Source organism: Rhinolophus hipposideros (assembly GCF_964194185.1).
Source record: "Rhinolophus hipposideros genome assembly, chromosome: 9".
NCBI lineage: Eukaryota > Metazoa > Chordata > Mammalia > Chiroptera > Rhinolophidae > Rhinolophus > Rhinolophus hipposideros.
The window spans coordinates 28,990,095-29,005,283 of NC_138055.1; the positions used below are offsets into that span (position 1 = coordinate 28,990,095).

At 38.0% G+C, this 15,189-nt stretch overlaps 1 protein-coding gene across 3 annotated transcripts in view; it reads right to left on the minus strand.

The window, feature by feature from the left end:
* The window catches only part of PLBD1 (phospholipase B domain containing 1), an 89,574-nt gene that overhangs the window by 53,972 nt on the left and 20,413 nt on the right, over positions 1-15,189 (minus strand). For all 3 annotated transcript variants that reach the window (XM_081061445.1, XM_081061446.1, XM_081061444.1), the window contains exons 3-6: positions 7,573-7,656; positions 6,096-6,234; positions 3,353-3,493; positions 2,785-2,929 (exon numbers count right to left, since the gene is read on the minus strand). In XM_081061445.1, the coding sequence (XP_080917571.1) occupies positions 2,785-2,929; positions 3,353-3,493; positions 6,096-6,234; positions 7,573-7,656 (509 nt within the window). The remainder of the gene's footprint in view (positions 1-2,784; positions 2,930-3,352; positions 3,494-6,095; positions 6,235-7,572; positions 7,657-15,189) is intronic.

The window sequence follows — 15,189 nt, forward strand, 5'->3', positions numbered from 1 at the left end:
CATTGAATATTTTGTGCCAATCCCTTGTGGCCTGCAAAGTTTCTGTTGATAAATCAGTTGACAATCTTATGGGAGCTCCCTTATTAGTTACTAGTTGCTTTTCTCTTGCTGCTTTTAAGATGTTCTGTTTGTCTTTAACATTTGCCATTCTAATTATAACGTGTCTTGGTGTGGGCCTGTTTGGCTTCATCTTGTTTGGAACTCTCTGTGCTGCCTAGACTTGTATGTCTACTTCCTTCACCAGGTTAGGAAAGTTTTCACTCATTATTTCTTCAAATAGGTTCTCAGTCTCTTGCTTTCTCTCTACTCCTTCTTGTACCCCTATAATGTGAATGTTGTTACACTTGATGCTATCTCAGAGGTCTCAAACTATCCTCATTTGGGGGGAAATTTTTTTGTTCTCTTTACTGTTCTAATTGGGTGTTTTCTGCTACCTTGTCTTCAAATTGCTGATTTGATCCTCTTTTTCATCTAGTCTGCTGGTGATTCCTTCTAGTGCATTCCTCATTTCAGTCATTGCATTCTTCACTTCTGACTGGTTCTTTTTTATGGTTTCTATGTCTTTTTCTTTTATGCTTGCTGTCTTTTTGTGAAAGGTCTCACTAAGTTCCTTGAGCATTCTTTTAACTATCATTTTGAATTCTGTATCTGGTAGGTTGCTTGCCTCCATTTTGTTTAGTTATTTTTCTGGAGTTTTCTCCTGTTCTTTCATTTAGGACAGTTTTCTTTGTTTCCTCATTCTGGCTGTCTCTCTGTGTTTGTTTCCTTGTATTAGGTAGATCTGCCTCCAAGTCTTGGCTGGGTGGCTTTATGTAGTAGGTGTCCTGTGGGGTCCTGGCACAGTTTCCACAGTCATCTGATCCAGGTGCTCCAGGAGTGTCCCTTGTGTGGATTGTGGGTGCCCTCCTGTTATAGTTGAGCATTTATTGCTGCTAACATGTCAGTGGGTGGTAGTGACCCTCAGCCTGTTTGGCTGTGGCTTTGGCCACATCCACAGCTTATAGGCTGCTGTGTGGAGGGCTTACCCCACTGAGTGGAATTCACCCTGGAGGGCTTTGGTGCCTATTAAGATTGCCCTTTGTGTGTGCTGCTTTGGGGGCTAATTGGGTGGTACTCTGCTATGGTCTGAAGTCAACCAAGTATGTTGGTTCTGGAGCCTCTTGCAAGGGGCTCTGGTACAGGCCCAGGTCACCCACTGCCTGTGACTGTGCAGGGACTATCTGGTAGGAGCTACAAAGTAATCTGCATTATTTTTTTGCTTCCTGTGGTGTACTTGGAGATGTGTGGGAGAGGCCACACTGTGAACTGAGGATTGCTGCCACCAGTACCAGGCCTGGGTAACTCCACAAAAAAATCAGGACACCCCAAGGCTTGCTGCCACCTGTTGGCTCCCTTAATGTTCAACTCCTCATAAGGCCTCGTACAGTACCTGAGTTGGGTGAGTCAGTGTCTCAGGGAGTCACTAGAGTGGGAAGAATTGTGGTCACCAGGTTAATGTAGACTGGTTTGGTGCCAGTGCTGAGCTGGGAGCTACTCAGGAAAAGTCTCAGAGTACATTGAGGCCAGCTGCCGCCTGCCTAGGTCGTGCAGACTCCAGTAGTTTTTCAAGAAAGAGTGAAATCTGGGCGGGGCTGGCTGCTCTCAGAAAAAGTGCCTTTGGTGTTGGGCAAGTTGGTTGGGGCGGGGTCTCAATGAGTCAGCAAAGTGGAGCAGCAGAGCTCACCAGACCAATCAGATTCAGATTTGGCCTAGGGGGGAGGGCTCAACATAGCAAAGATGGCACCTGCCTGCCGGCTGCACACAAGGAAAGGGCTCCACACAAGGGTCACGGTTCTCCAGCACTCGCTTTGAAGCCACACACCTCAGTCTGCCCCCCCATGCTTCCAACGCTCCCCAAGTTACTGTCCCTCCGCTAGAGCCAAAGGTGAGTGACTGCGAGCGAGTGAATCTGTGCGCGGGCCGTTTAAGAGGACATTTGGGTTTCTCACAGCCTTCCGCACTAGTTGGAATTCCCACTGTTTTTCAGAGCCAGATTTTGTGGGGGCTCCTCTTCCTGGCACCAGTACTCTGGGTTGGGGAGGCTGGTGTGGAGCTGTGCTCTCTCGCTCATCAAGGGGGAATCTCCATGGCTGAGATATCCTTCCTGGTTCTCAACCAACACACACAGGTGTGGGACCAGCCCCTTTCGTGTCTTTATCCCTCTTACCAGTCTCGACATGGCTTCTTTATATCCTTAGTTATGAAACTTCTGTTCAGCCAGACTTCAGATGGTTTTTCAGGTTGATTGTCCTATGACTTAGTTGTAACTTTAATGTGTTCATGGAAGGAAGCAGGTACAGTGTTTACTCCACCATCTTGGATCTCTATCTTAGTGTAACATTTATAAGCTTATGCATTCATTCATCCATTGATTCAGCAAAATTTATTAAGTACTAGGTGCCACACACTAGGTTAAGTGCTATGGACACTGCAATGAATAAGAGAAACAGAGACAGGTCCTCAAAGAGATACAGAGAGCATCTTTGTTTCCATAGCAGAGCATAGGAAAGTGCCTTGTACTTAATACTCAGTGGCATCTGTTGAAGTGGATTTTTGGCAGCTCTGTTAACTTAATTTGTGTCATTCTATTTAAAAAGCATTATAGCTATATTTCTTCAAAGAAACATTCTGAAAATCAAATTTCATTAATGTATACTAACTACTATCCACTTCTCCATTCCTGTTACTCCCATTTATCCTGAAATAGTACTCAGAGTTCTCAGATGTCCCTCTAAATTTATTTACCTGGGTAACTGCTGAAAGAGAGGCGACTACAGCTGGTGTCTTTATCTTTGATGTTGAAGTCCCAGTGTTTATATATCCTGAGCATGGCTGCATACGTGTACCAGCTTGAGTGAGCAAAATAGATGTTCTCAAATCCAGGAAGAACCTATAGCCAGAATCATAGTGAATGACGCAGAGGTATATAGATAACTGACTTCAAGTGAAGCAAGTGTGCAGGGATTAAGTCAATTCAGGTGTCTATTGCTATATTTATTACTGGAAAGTTAACCTTTAATGTGCACAGAACTGATAGACTCTGTCCTAGCATCCAAAATGGAAGATTCTGGAAATTGGAAGCGGCAGGCACATACAGCATGGGAAGAATGGTGGAAGAAACAGATGTAACATCATGTGCATCTAATTCTCTTAATCAGTTCCTCTCAGTTCTTAATGTTTATGATAGAGGGACCCATCAGCTCATCTATAGCTAGAGGCAGGGGTGATGAGAGGTTGCCATACTTGGGTGATGTATAGAAAAATTCTTGTGGATCAGAACAAGGAAAAGGTGAAATGCTGCTGTGTGTCTCACCTTAATAAGAGCAGAGCAATGTCCCATTTCCCATCTCTTAAAAACCTTCAGGCTGGAGTTTTTTATGTGAGAAAATGAGGGAATCAGATCCAACAGGTCTCCAACAGCATTCAGGAACTGAATCTGGAACAGGGTCATGGGCTAGAGAAGGACAGAGACAGCACTCAATACTGATTTGTGACAGTCGGATGTCATTTTCTATTGTTCCTCTTGTTAGGGATTCATTAAATTATTCCAATGTGAAGGGTCCCTAATGTAAGAGACACACTAGATTTTTATTGTAACTTATAAAATAATTTTTGTTACATTATTGTTTATGAGCTATTTTTAGCATGTTTTGATATTCACAGATTTGGGGAGAGTCTCCTAAGAGTAAAACAGAGCATTCTGTTTTCATTCCTCTACAGCAGGTTTTGTCAATCTCAGCACTAGTGATATTTTGGGCCAAATGATTCTTTCTTGTGGGGGGCTGTGCTCTGTAGGATGTTTAGCAGCATCTTTGGCCTCTACCCACTAGATATTATTATTACCTCCCTGTTTTGACAACCTAAAATGTCTCCGGGCATTGCCAAATATCCTCTGAGGGAAATCACCCCTAGCTGAGAATTAGCTGCTTTACAGCAAAAACATTCAACCAAGATGTTTTTGATTCTGATTGTGTGTTTAATGTAGGACTAACTGAGTTGACAGCATTTAACCCTGGAACAACTATCAGTCTTGAACATGAACTTTGTGCTAACTAGAGAGCATTGCTACAGCAAGATTCAATCCACCAGAGAAGCCCCAGGCTGGGCATATGCATACAAACTGGTTTTCAGGCAGAGGTGGTGGGAAGACAAATGCAAAAGACATTTTAACCAAAAAAACAACAAAAAAACCCCATAACCTAATTGTTTAACTTTAAAAATAGGGTCTTTATTGATTTGTAATGCTGAAAATCTTGATAGCCAGCATATTTACTCATTTCCTTTATCTTACTATATCTATTGAAATCTATCAAATTTCAAAATAACAATACCAATATTACTGAGTAAAATTACTGAATACAGTTTAAGGTTGTTTCGTTTTTGTTTTTTGGTGAGTCTTCTTGTTCTTAGGATCTGTTCCACTAAAGATGTACAGCAAAAAAAAAAAAAAAAAAAAGTTGTACAGCAGTACATGTGTTTTAAGGTTTGCAATAACTGCTATCCATTTGGTTGTGCCATGAATTTGATATACAGTTAGATATATTGTGTTACTTTGTTTTCAGATTTCAGGGATTGTGTTTCTTCATTGTGATTAAATTTTGTTTTATAGTTATGAATAGCATTTACCTGGTTCCAAAATCAAATATATAAAGCAAGTTATAGTCAGAGAAATGTAGCTTTCATCTCTGTTCCCGCCACCCTTTTTTTTCCCTTCTTTTACTTTTTAGTTTTTTTCTTTATTCTTTCATTGTTGTTTTTATTTGAAAAGATAAGCAAATGTATCTATAATCTATCTATCTGTCTGTCTGGCTATCTATCTATCTGTCTGTCTGTCTGGCTATCTATCTATCTATCTATCTATCTATCTATCTATGTATCTATGTATCTATCTATCTATCTATCTATCTATCTATCTATCTATCTATCTATCTATCTATCTATCTATCATCTATCTACCTACCTGTGTATCATCTACCTTCTATCTCCATTTCTTATGCATAAGGTAGCACACAATGCATCTTTACTTTTTACACTTAATAGCAGATCCTGTAGGTCATTCCATAACAATATATAGAGATCTACCTCATTCCTGTCTGTGTCATTTATGCAGCCAGTCTTCTACATGTTTGGCTATTTTCAGTCTTTCTCTATTATAAATTAACTGCAATAAATAAGCTTGTATTTTTGCCAGTGAACCTTTGTGATAATCCTAGAAGCAGGATTATTGGGTCAAAGGATAAATGAGTATGTGATTTTGGTACTGAGGGCCCAAATCTTTGTCTATAGTGGACATACCATTTTGCAGTCTCACTGATATTTTAGGAAAGTGTCTTTTTCCCCATAGCTTTGTCAACAGATTATGCTTTCACACTTTGGAATTTTTGTCAAATTGATAAGTGACAAAGTATTTCTCAGTATGGTTTTAATTTGTATCTCAAATCTTATAAACAGGGCTGAGCTCATATTATTAAGTATTTTTTGCTTCACTTTTCTATGAACTGTCTTTTTGTATGTTTTGTCCAGCATACGTGTGTGAATGTATATATATCCCAGGGAACAAGATCTTCATAATTTTTGGAAGTCTATTAAAAAGTACCTTTGAATCCTCAATGATTCAGTAAAGCTTTAAAAAAATTATGATGTATGGCATGTGTGTGTGTGTGTGTGTGTGTGTGTGTGTGTGTGTATGTGTGTGTGTAGGTATATTGTGGAAGATGGGAAGCATAGAATTTGTACACTTAGATATTTTGCTTTAATGGCCATATCATCTAAAACACTTATTAGGTTACTTTTATAGCTAATATATTCATACCAGTTTCTTTAACCTATTCCAGAGCACAGTAGAATGAAAGAGATTGAAAAAAATGCAGAAATAAATAAGCTTGATTTTCATGTCAGACAGTGAGTCAAGTGCTAGCAGTATGGTAAATAAATAAGACAGTCCTTGGGTGCAAGAAATTTATACTCCAGTCCTAATTTCTAGTCTGCTTCTAAAGTGTAATGTAATTTTAAAGATTATTTTCAATAAATCCTAAGTAGCTTCTTAAAAATCCTACCTTTGTCCCACTTAATAGAGCCCTCTTCATTGCCCCTTCATACAGCCCATCCATTTGTGCCATAACATAGCCTGTATGTCTCCAAAATGGGTCATCATCGTAACTTTTGATGTTATTCCGTGTCCACTCTTCTTGCTTCCTGGAAGAGGAATTAGATTTGTAATAAAGGTTGCTCATATAAAGCTAAACCAAACCCAGGCATTTAGAGACTACATATTCAGATAATTATGCTAGCATAATTTAAATTTTGGATCTTGTAACCTACTCACTTTGGAAGGCTATCAGGGCAAATCCAAAATAATTTTTGATTTCTCCTCTTGCCTCTTCCTGTATAGCTTCCTCCATGCTCTATCTGGTGTAGGGTTTACCTTCCTGTGCTACTGAGACCTAAGAAAGTCAAGGATACCATCCAAATGCATTTCATATCAAATCATAATGTCTCACTAAATCAGTAAGGATATGTTGATTATCTTTACTGTTCTATGTAGAAGAGGTAAAGTGTTAAATAACAGGAAAAAATAAAATCTCTTGCAGATGGGATGGTTTGTATATGTTTATATTTCTTTCAGATCACTTTCATAGTTTATGGTTCATTCTATTGCAGTTGTTGCTAATAACTGCCTCAATGCCTCTGTCCCAGAATGCTAGCAAAAAAAAAAAAAAAAAAAAAAAAAAAAAAGTTTTGTTTTCCAGAGTTCTTTCATTCTCTTTCTCCTCTTAGTTCTCTGCACTTCAGAGGGGATTATCTGACATAACTGTATACTAAAAGCTATTTCAGATCTGTTAGGCTATCTCTAGATCAATTTTAGAATACAACGTCACTGCTTCCTGGGCTTTAGCTCGTTGGTTCTTAACCGATGCTCCAGAGGACTTCAGCATTCGGTGAAGAGGTCGTTTCCTTCATAATTTGGAGAGCCAAACTAAGTGCCCTTCTGTCCCCAAATTCATCTCATAGTCTATCATCCTGCAAACCTGTAACACATTTTCTCAATATTGAAAATTATTAATCTTCAGAGAACTTTATTAAAATAGAAATATTCTCAGAGGATGTTTAGAATTATGACTTCAGAAACGAGCTAACACCCAGCTAGGATTGGTCACCAGACCCTTGAAAAGGAAGCACCTCACAGAGGAGGAGGAGGGATCTCTGCAAGGAGAGGGGCCCCAGGTGGAAGCGATCCAGGGACTTAATTTTGGCTGCCTTACACTGATGGTGTCTTCCTCTAGCTGTGTCAGCAACTGATAATGTGATATTCAACCTGACCTCTGAAAGAGCCCAAACTAGAGGCCCTGTTGTCTGCACCCCCCCGTTTTCTTGCTATTACCAAAAGGTGCCATACCTCACTATAAGAACAACTCTAGCATTCTGCCTGAGAGACAGAAACAGAAAGCAGCGATAGAAAAATACTGTTTGAATCAACAGATTCAGGCCCTGTAACCTCAATATCAGTGAGAAGAGAAAAGCTGTTATACATACTTTATAAAGTCCTGCACTTTATCCATGATGGAAGGTTTCTTAATCAGCTGTGGGTAGAGGTTTACGAAGTGGTCATGCATGTGTCTGAAATAATAGATCAAAATTGTTACATTTCTATTTTTCTCCTTGGATTTCTCCACACAGTCAATTACCCAATTTTCTGGCTAACTAGGATGTCCCTACTGCAAACATTCCCTACTACTTTTTTTAAACAAATCAAACACAATTTAAAATTGGAAAAAGTTTCCAATGTATAGGCTGTAACAAACACCCAAGTATCCATTATGCAACTTTATTAAATCACTCTATTTTGCTATATTTGCTGCATGTATTTTCAAAAAGAAATATACATTAGATACAGTTCAAGCCCCTGTGTATACCTTCCCAACACTAATTACTCTTGATTCTCCCTAGAGGTAACCACAAGCTTGAATCAGTGATTTATTACTCTCATGCATGTTTTTTATACCATCACTACATATATATCTAACCACAAATAATGCACAGTACTATATCATGTTTCAGAACAAAGTATAAATAAGCTCATATTATCTATCACTTTAACTTGCTTCTTGTAACATGACTTTTTAAAAAGGAAATATCTATGTTATCATCTTCAGCCTAAATTTATTCTTTTCATCCGCTGATAGTATTCCATGGTATGACTATACTATAGCCATTCACTATCCTAATGCATCTTTAAATATTGTTGTAAATGTCTTTTTTCACACACTTGGATGTTCTTCTAGGATATACACAATATCCTAAAAGAATTGCTCGCGTAGATATTCTTTATATCTGCAGTTACTAGATATTGCCAAACTGTTCCCACAGATATTGTACCAATTTACATGCCCTCCACCTACATGTGAGATTTCTGTTTGTACCACCGCTTCTCCAACACTTGGTATGGTCAGACCTTTTAATTGTCAAATATTTGGTGGATTTTCAATGGTTCTCATTATTTTACTGTCCATCCCCTCAAGATTATTTGCTATTTAGGATTACTTATTTTAAACTTACTTTAAAAAAGTTAAATGTATCTGATATGCTTAACAGGAAGCATTTTTTAGTGAGATATAATTGACATATAACATTATATAAGTTTAAGGTGTAAAACATGTTCATTTGATACATTTACGTATTATAATATGATTACCATTGTAGTGTTAGCTAAACACCTTTATCAAGTCACATAATTATCATTTCTTTTTTTGATGAGAACTATTAAGATCTACTCTTTTAGCAATCCTTTTTACTTCTACTGATTTAAAAGCTGTAAAATGTAATTCTATTCTTTCAGTGATCATTAAAATTTAAAAAACATTTTTAACTATTCATTGTTTTATAAAGTCTCAATGAATTTTATATTTCTCTTCTCCTTCAAACACAATGCATATTTTAGCAAGCTTTAATGGCCCACTAACATCCTCTACCATGTTACTGTTCAAAGATTTACTTTTACTTTTTTAATTTAAAAAATGGAAAACAGTATGGAGGGTCCTCAGAAAACATAAGAATAGAATTACCATATGACTCAAAATCTGAATTACCATATGACTCAGCAATCCCTCTTCTGGGTATCTACCCAAAAAAATCTGAAAAATCTGTAAAGATACCTGTATCCCTATGTTCATTGCAGCATTATTCACAATGGCTAAGACAAGGAAATAACCAATGTATCCTTTGATAGATGATTGGATAAAGAAAATGTACCATGTTCCCCGAAAATAAGACCGGATCTTATATTAAGTTGTGCTCCAAAACACACATTAGGGCTTCTGTTTAGGGGATGTCATCCTGAAAAATCATGCTAGGGCTTATTATCTGCTTAGGTCTTATTTTTGGGGAAACACGGTATATTACAATGGAATATCACTCAGCCATAAGAAAAGATGAAATACTGCCATTTGTGACAACATAGATGGATCTTGATATTATCACAGTAAGCGAAACAGAAATACGGAAAACAGGATGACGTCATCAAAATGGCGGCGTAAGGTGAGCATCTGGAAATCTTCCCTGGAATTTACAACAAATTAAACATCTATAACTTCACAAAGGACTCCCTGTATAACAGACAGGCAAGATGAAGAGGCCCACTACTGAATTCACCTAAAGGTGGGAGAATCACGCGAGCAGGGGAGGAGGGAAGGGACAAGTGCGGAGAGGAGCCGCGCGGGCGCAGGACGCAGACCAAGCTCAGTGCTCCGAGCTCGCTGCATCCCGGAACTACCGCAGCTGTGGGAGAGGGAAGAACTCGGACTGCTAGGGCTCCGTTTATGGCCCACAGGGCTGAGGGGACAGCATATAAATGGCTGAACCCAACGCTCATGGCAGAGACCTCAGAGCAAAGGCTGAGGGAAGAATGCTGAAAACAGCAGTTTAAGCCTTCACTGCTGAGCAGAGAATGGAAGCCTTAGGCACTGAGACTACCTGACCCCTCCTTACCCTCCCAGACTCACCCCACCCCCACCTGCCCAGTGCTAGAAGCAGAACAGTAGCAGTGTCAGATCAAGAGAACAGAATATTTGCAGTTCTGAGAACTGTGGTCTGCAGACACAGATTTGCAGCCCAAATAGTTCCAGCTAAAGGGAGGGAGCTGTGGAAGCAGAACTGGCTGTGGTGATGGTCGCTGCCATTGCTCTGGGCCACCTCTCACAACTCACCCCGACCCTGTTCCCATCTATTTGGGTGGATCCCTGCAGGAGTAAACAGAACTGCTGAAACATACCAGGCTCTGAATCTGATGCAAGAAGTGCTTTGGAACTTCAAAAGCTCTCCACATCCCCAAAGGGACACGGCGCCCTATGACCCAGGTGAACTGTTAGGAGAAGCCTGCCTTCCAGGGAGTCCCCCCATTGTGTGAGAAGGTGGAATAGTGCAAAGAAAACATAACACTACAATGTGAGAGAGAAAAAAGAGCTGCAGTTGGTGAGAAAATAAAACATTCTACCAACACGTACTGGAAAACAAAAAAAAGACCTCTTCCTATCAACCTGTTGCAGAACCCACTCCTGTAGATGTCTAGGAAGAGAAATAATAAATCATTAATTGCCATTAATAACCAAGGCAACACGATAACTCAGAAAGAAAGTGAAAAGTCTCCAGAAAAGGAAGTTAAAGATATGGAAATATGTGACTTAAATGACAGAGAATTCGAGATTGCAGTTCTGAAAAAACTCAACAAGATGCAAGAAAATACAGAAAAGCTAATGAACTCAGAAACACAATCAAAGAACAACATGAGCATTTTACGAAAGAGATTGAAATTTTAAAACAGAACCAAATGGAATTTCTGGAGATTAAGAACTCAATAGAAGAAATTAAGAATGAAATAACCAGCGTAGGTAGTAGAGTTGACCAGATGGAGGAAAGAATCAGTGACATCGAAGATAGAAACCTGGAAATTATACAGATGGAAGAAGAAAGAGATTTGAGACTTAAAAGAAATGAAAGAACTCTACAAGAACTTTCTGACTCCATCAGAAAGAGCAATATAAGAATAATGGGCATACCAGAAGGAAAAGAAAGAGAGAAGGGAACAGAGAATATATTCAAACAAACTGTTGATGAGAACTTCCCAAACTTGAGGACAGAACTGGAGCCTCGAATCCAAGAAGCAAATAGAACACCCAATTACCTCAATCCCAACAGGCCTTCTCCAAGGCACGTTGTATTGAAGCTGCCTAAAATCAACGAAAAAGAAAGAATCCTCAAGGCAGCCAGGGAAAAAAAGGCGGTAACCTACAAAGGAAAGCCCATTCGATTATCATAAGATTTTTCAGCAGAAACTCTACAAGCCAGGAGGGAGTGGAACCAAATATTCAAACTATTGAAAGAGAGAACTTATGAGCCAAGAATAATATATCCAGAAAGATATCCTTTAGAGATGAAGGAGGAATAAAGACCTTTCCAGACATACAGAAGCTGAGGGAATTTTCTAATACAAGACCTGCACTACAAGAAATACTAAAGGAGGCTATTCAACCACCATCAACAGGGACAATTTGTGGCAACATAAAAAGGGGGAGAGTAAAGGCCTGAACCAGAATATGGGAATGGAGAATGTAAGCATGCTGAAGAAAATAGAATACTCTAAATATCAAACTTTCTGTTACATAAACTCAAGGGTAACCACTCAAAAAACATCCAAATCTGAAATATATACTGTAATAAAAGAAGAAACAGAGGGAAACATCATAGAATACCACCACACAGAAATAATAGACAACAACAAAAAGGCAAAGAAACAATGGAGACACAGCCTTACCAGAAAACTAAAGATAGAATGACAGGAAATCCTCACGTATCAATAATCACCCTAAATGTAAATGGACTGAACTCAGCAATAAAAAGGCACAGAGTAGCAGATTGGATCAGAAAACTATACCCAACCATATGCTGTCTCCAAGAGACACATCTCAGCTACAAGGACAAGCATAGACTCAAAGTGAAAGGGTGGAAATTGACACTCCAAGCAAATGGTATCCAGAGAAAATAAGGTGTAGCCATAATGATATCAGATGAAACAGACTTCAGGGTGAAAAAGAGAACAAGAGACAAAGATGAACATTTCATAATGGTAAAGGGGACTATACAACAAGAAGACATAACAGTCATCAATATTTATGCCACCAATCAGGGAGCAGCAAAATATACCAAGCAACTACTAACAGAACTAAAGGGAGAAATTGACCAAAACACAATTGTACTAGGGGACCTAAGTACATCATTGACAGCTATGGATTGATCATCCAAACAGGAAATAAATAAGAAAATAGCAGCCCTAAATGACACATTAGATAAAATGGACATAATTGACATTTATAGAGCACTTCATCCTAAAACATCAGACTATACATTTTTTTCTAGTGTACATGGAACATTCTCAAGGATAGACCATATATTGGGACATAAAACTAACCTCATCAAATTTAAGAAGATTGAAATCATACCAAGAATATTCTCTGATCACAAGGCTTTGAAATTGGATATCAACTGCAAATGAAAGCAGAAAAAAACACAAATACATGGAGATTAAACAACATACTTTGAAAGAACGACTGGGTCAAAGAAGAAATTAGAGGAGAGATCAAAAGATACATAGAAACAAATGACAATGAAAATACATCCTACCAAAATTTTTGGGATGCAGCAAAAGCAGTTTTAAGAGGGAAATTTATATCATTACAGGCCTATCTCAAGAAACAAGAAAAATCCCAAATAAATAACCTCATGTTACACCTTAAAGAACTAGAAAAAGAAGAACAAATGAAACCTAAGGTCAGCAGAAGGAAGGAAATACTAAAAATCAGAGCTGAACTAAATGAAATAGAGAACAAAAAGATAATAGAAAAAATTAATGTGACAAAGAGCTGGTTCTTTGAAAAGATTATGAAAATTGACAAAACCTTGGCTAGGCTCACTAAGATAAAAAGAGAGAAGACACTAATAAACAAAATCAGAAATGAAAAAGGGGAAGTTATCACGGACACCACAGATATACAAAGGATCATTCAAGAATACGATGAAGGACTATATGCCACCAAATTCAATCACCTAGAAGAAATGGACAAGTTCTTAGAAACATATAGCCTTCCTAGGCTGAACCATGAAGAACTGGAAAATCTAAACAGACCGATCACCAGTAACGAAATTGAATCAGTCATTCAAAACCTTCCCAAAAGCAGAAGTCCAGGATCAGATAGTTTCACTAGGGAATTTTACCAAACCTTCAAAGGAGATCTAATATCAATCCTGCTCAAACTCTTCCAAAAAATTGAAAAAGAGACAGTGCTCCCTAACTCATTTTATGAGGCCAATATTACCCTGATACCAAAACCTGGTAAGGACAAGACACACACACACACAAACTACAGACCAATATCTCTGATGAATACAGATGCAAAAATCCTAAACAAAATTCTAGCAAATCGAATGCAACAATGCATTAAAAAGATTATTCATCACAACCAAGTTGGGTTCATCCCAGAGGCACAAGGATGGTTCAACATATGCAAATCCATCAATGTGATACATCACATAAACAAAATAAAGGACAAAAATCATATGATTATTTCAATTGATGGAGAAAAAGCATTTGACCAGAAACAACATCCATTTATGATTAAAACACTCAATAAATTAGGTATAAAAGGAAAATACCTTAACATAATAAAGGCCATATATGACAAACCCTCAGCAATCTCATAATTAATGGTGAAAAACTGAAGCCCTTTTGCTCTATGATAGGGAACACAACAGGGCTGTTCCCTATCACCTCTGCTTTCCAACATTGTGTTGGAAGTCCTTGCCAGAGCAATCAGGCAAGAGAAAGAAGTAAAAGGCGTCCAAATTGGGAATGAAGAAGTTAAATTGTAACTCTGCAGTTGACATGATGCTATATATAGAAAACCGTAAAGACTCCACCAAAAATCTATCAGCAACAATCAATGAATACAGTATCTTGGCCAGCTACAAAATCAACGTACAAAAGTCCATTGCATTCTTATACACTAACAATGAAATCTCAGAAAAATAAATTAAAAAAACAATTCCTTTTGCAATTACAACAAAAAGAATAAAATACCTAGGAATAAACTTAACCAAGGATGTAAAAGACCTATGTGCTGCAAACTACAAGACATTTTAAAAAGAAATTGAAGAAGACACAAATAAATGGAAAAATATTCTGTGCTCATGGATTGGAAGAATCAACATAGTTAAAACAGCCATATTACCCAAAGCAATATACAGATTTAATGCAATCCCCATCAAAGTCTCAATGGCATTTTTTAAATAAATAGAACAAAAAATCTTCAGGTTTGTTTGGAATAGCCAAAGCAATCTTAAGAAAAAAGAACAATGCTGGAGGTATCACACTCCCTGACTTTAGCTTGTAGTACAGGGCAACAATAATCAAAACAGCATGGTATTGGCAGAAAAACAGACACATAGACCAATGGATTAGAATTGAGAACCCAGAAATAAAACCATATACATACGGACAAATACTTTTTGACAAAGAAGCTAAAAACATACAATGGAGGAAAGACAGCCTCTTCAATAAATGGTGCTGGGAGAATTGGATAGCCACGTGCAAAAGAATGAAACTGGACTGTTATCTGTCATCATGTACCAAAATTAATTCAAAATGGATCAAAGACTTAAGCATAAGACCTGACACAATAAACTGCATAGAAGAAAACATAGGTAACTAAACTTATAGACCTTGAGTTCAAAGAGCATTTCATGAATTTGACTCCAAAGACAAGGGAGGTAAAAGGTAAAATAAATGAATGGGACCATATGAAACTTAAAACCTTCTGCACAGCAAAAGAAACCATCGACAAAATAAAGAGGCAACCAACTGAATGGGAGAAGATTTTTGCAAACAGTGCCTCCGATAAGGGGCTCATATCCAAAATATAGAAGGCACTCATGCAACTCAACAACAAAAAAAACAAACAATCGAATTGGAAAATGGGCATAGGATCTGAAGAGACATTTCTCCAAAGAGGACATACAAATGGCAGATAGACATATGAAAAAATGCTCAACATCACTAATCATCAGAGAAATGCAAATAAAAACCACAATGAGATATCACCTCAC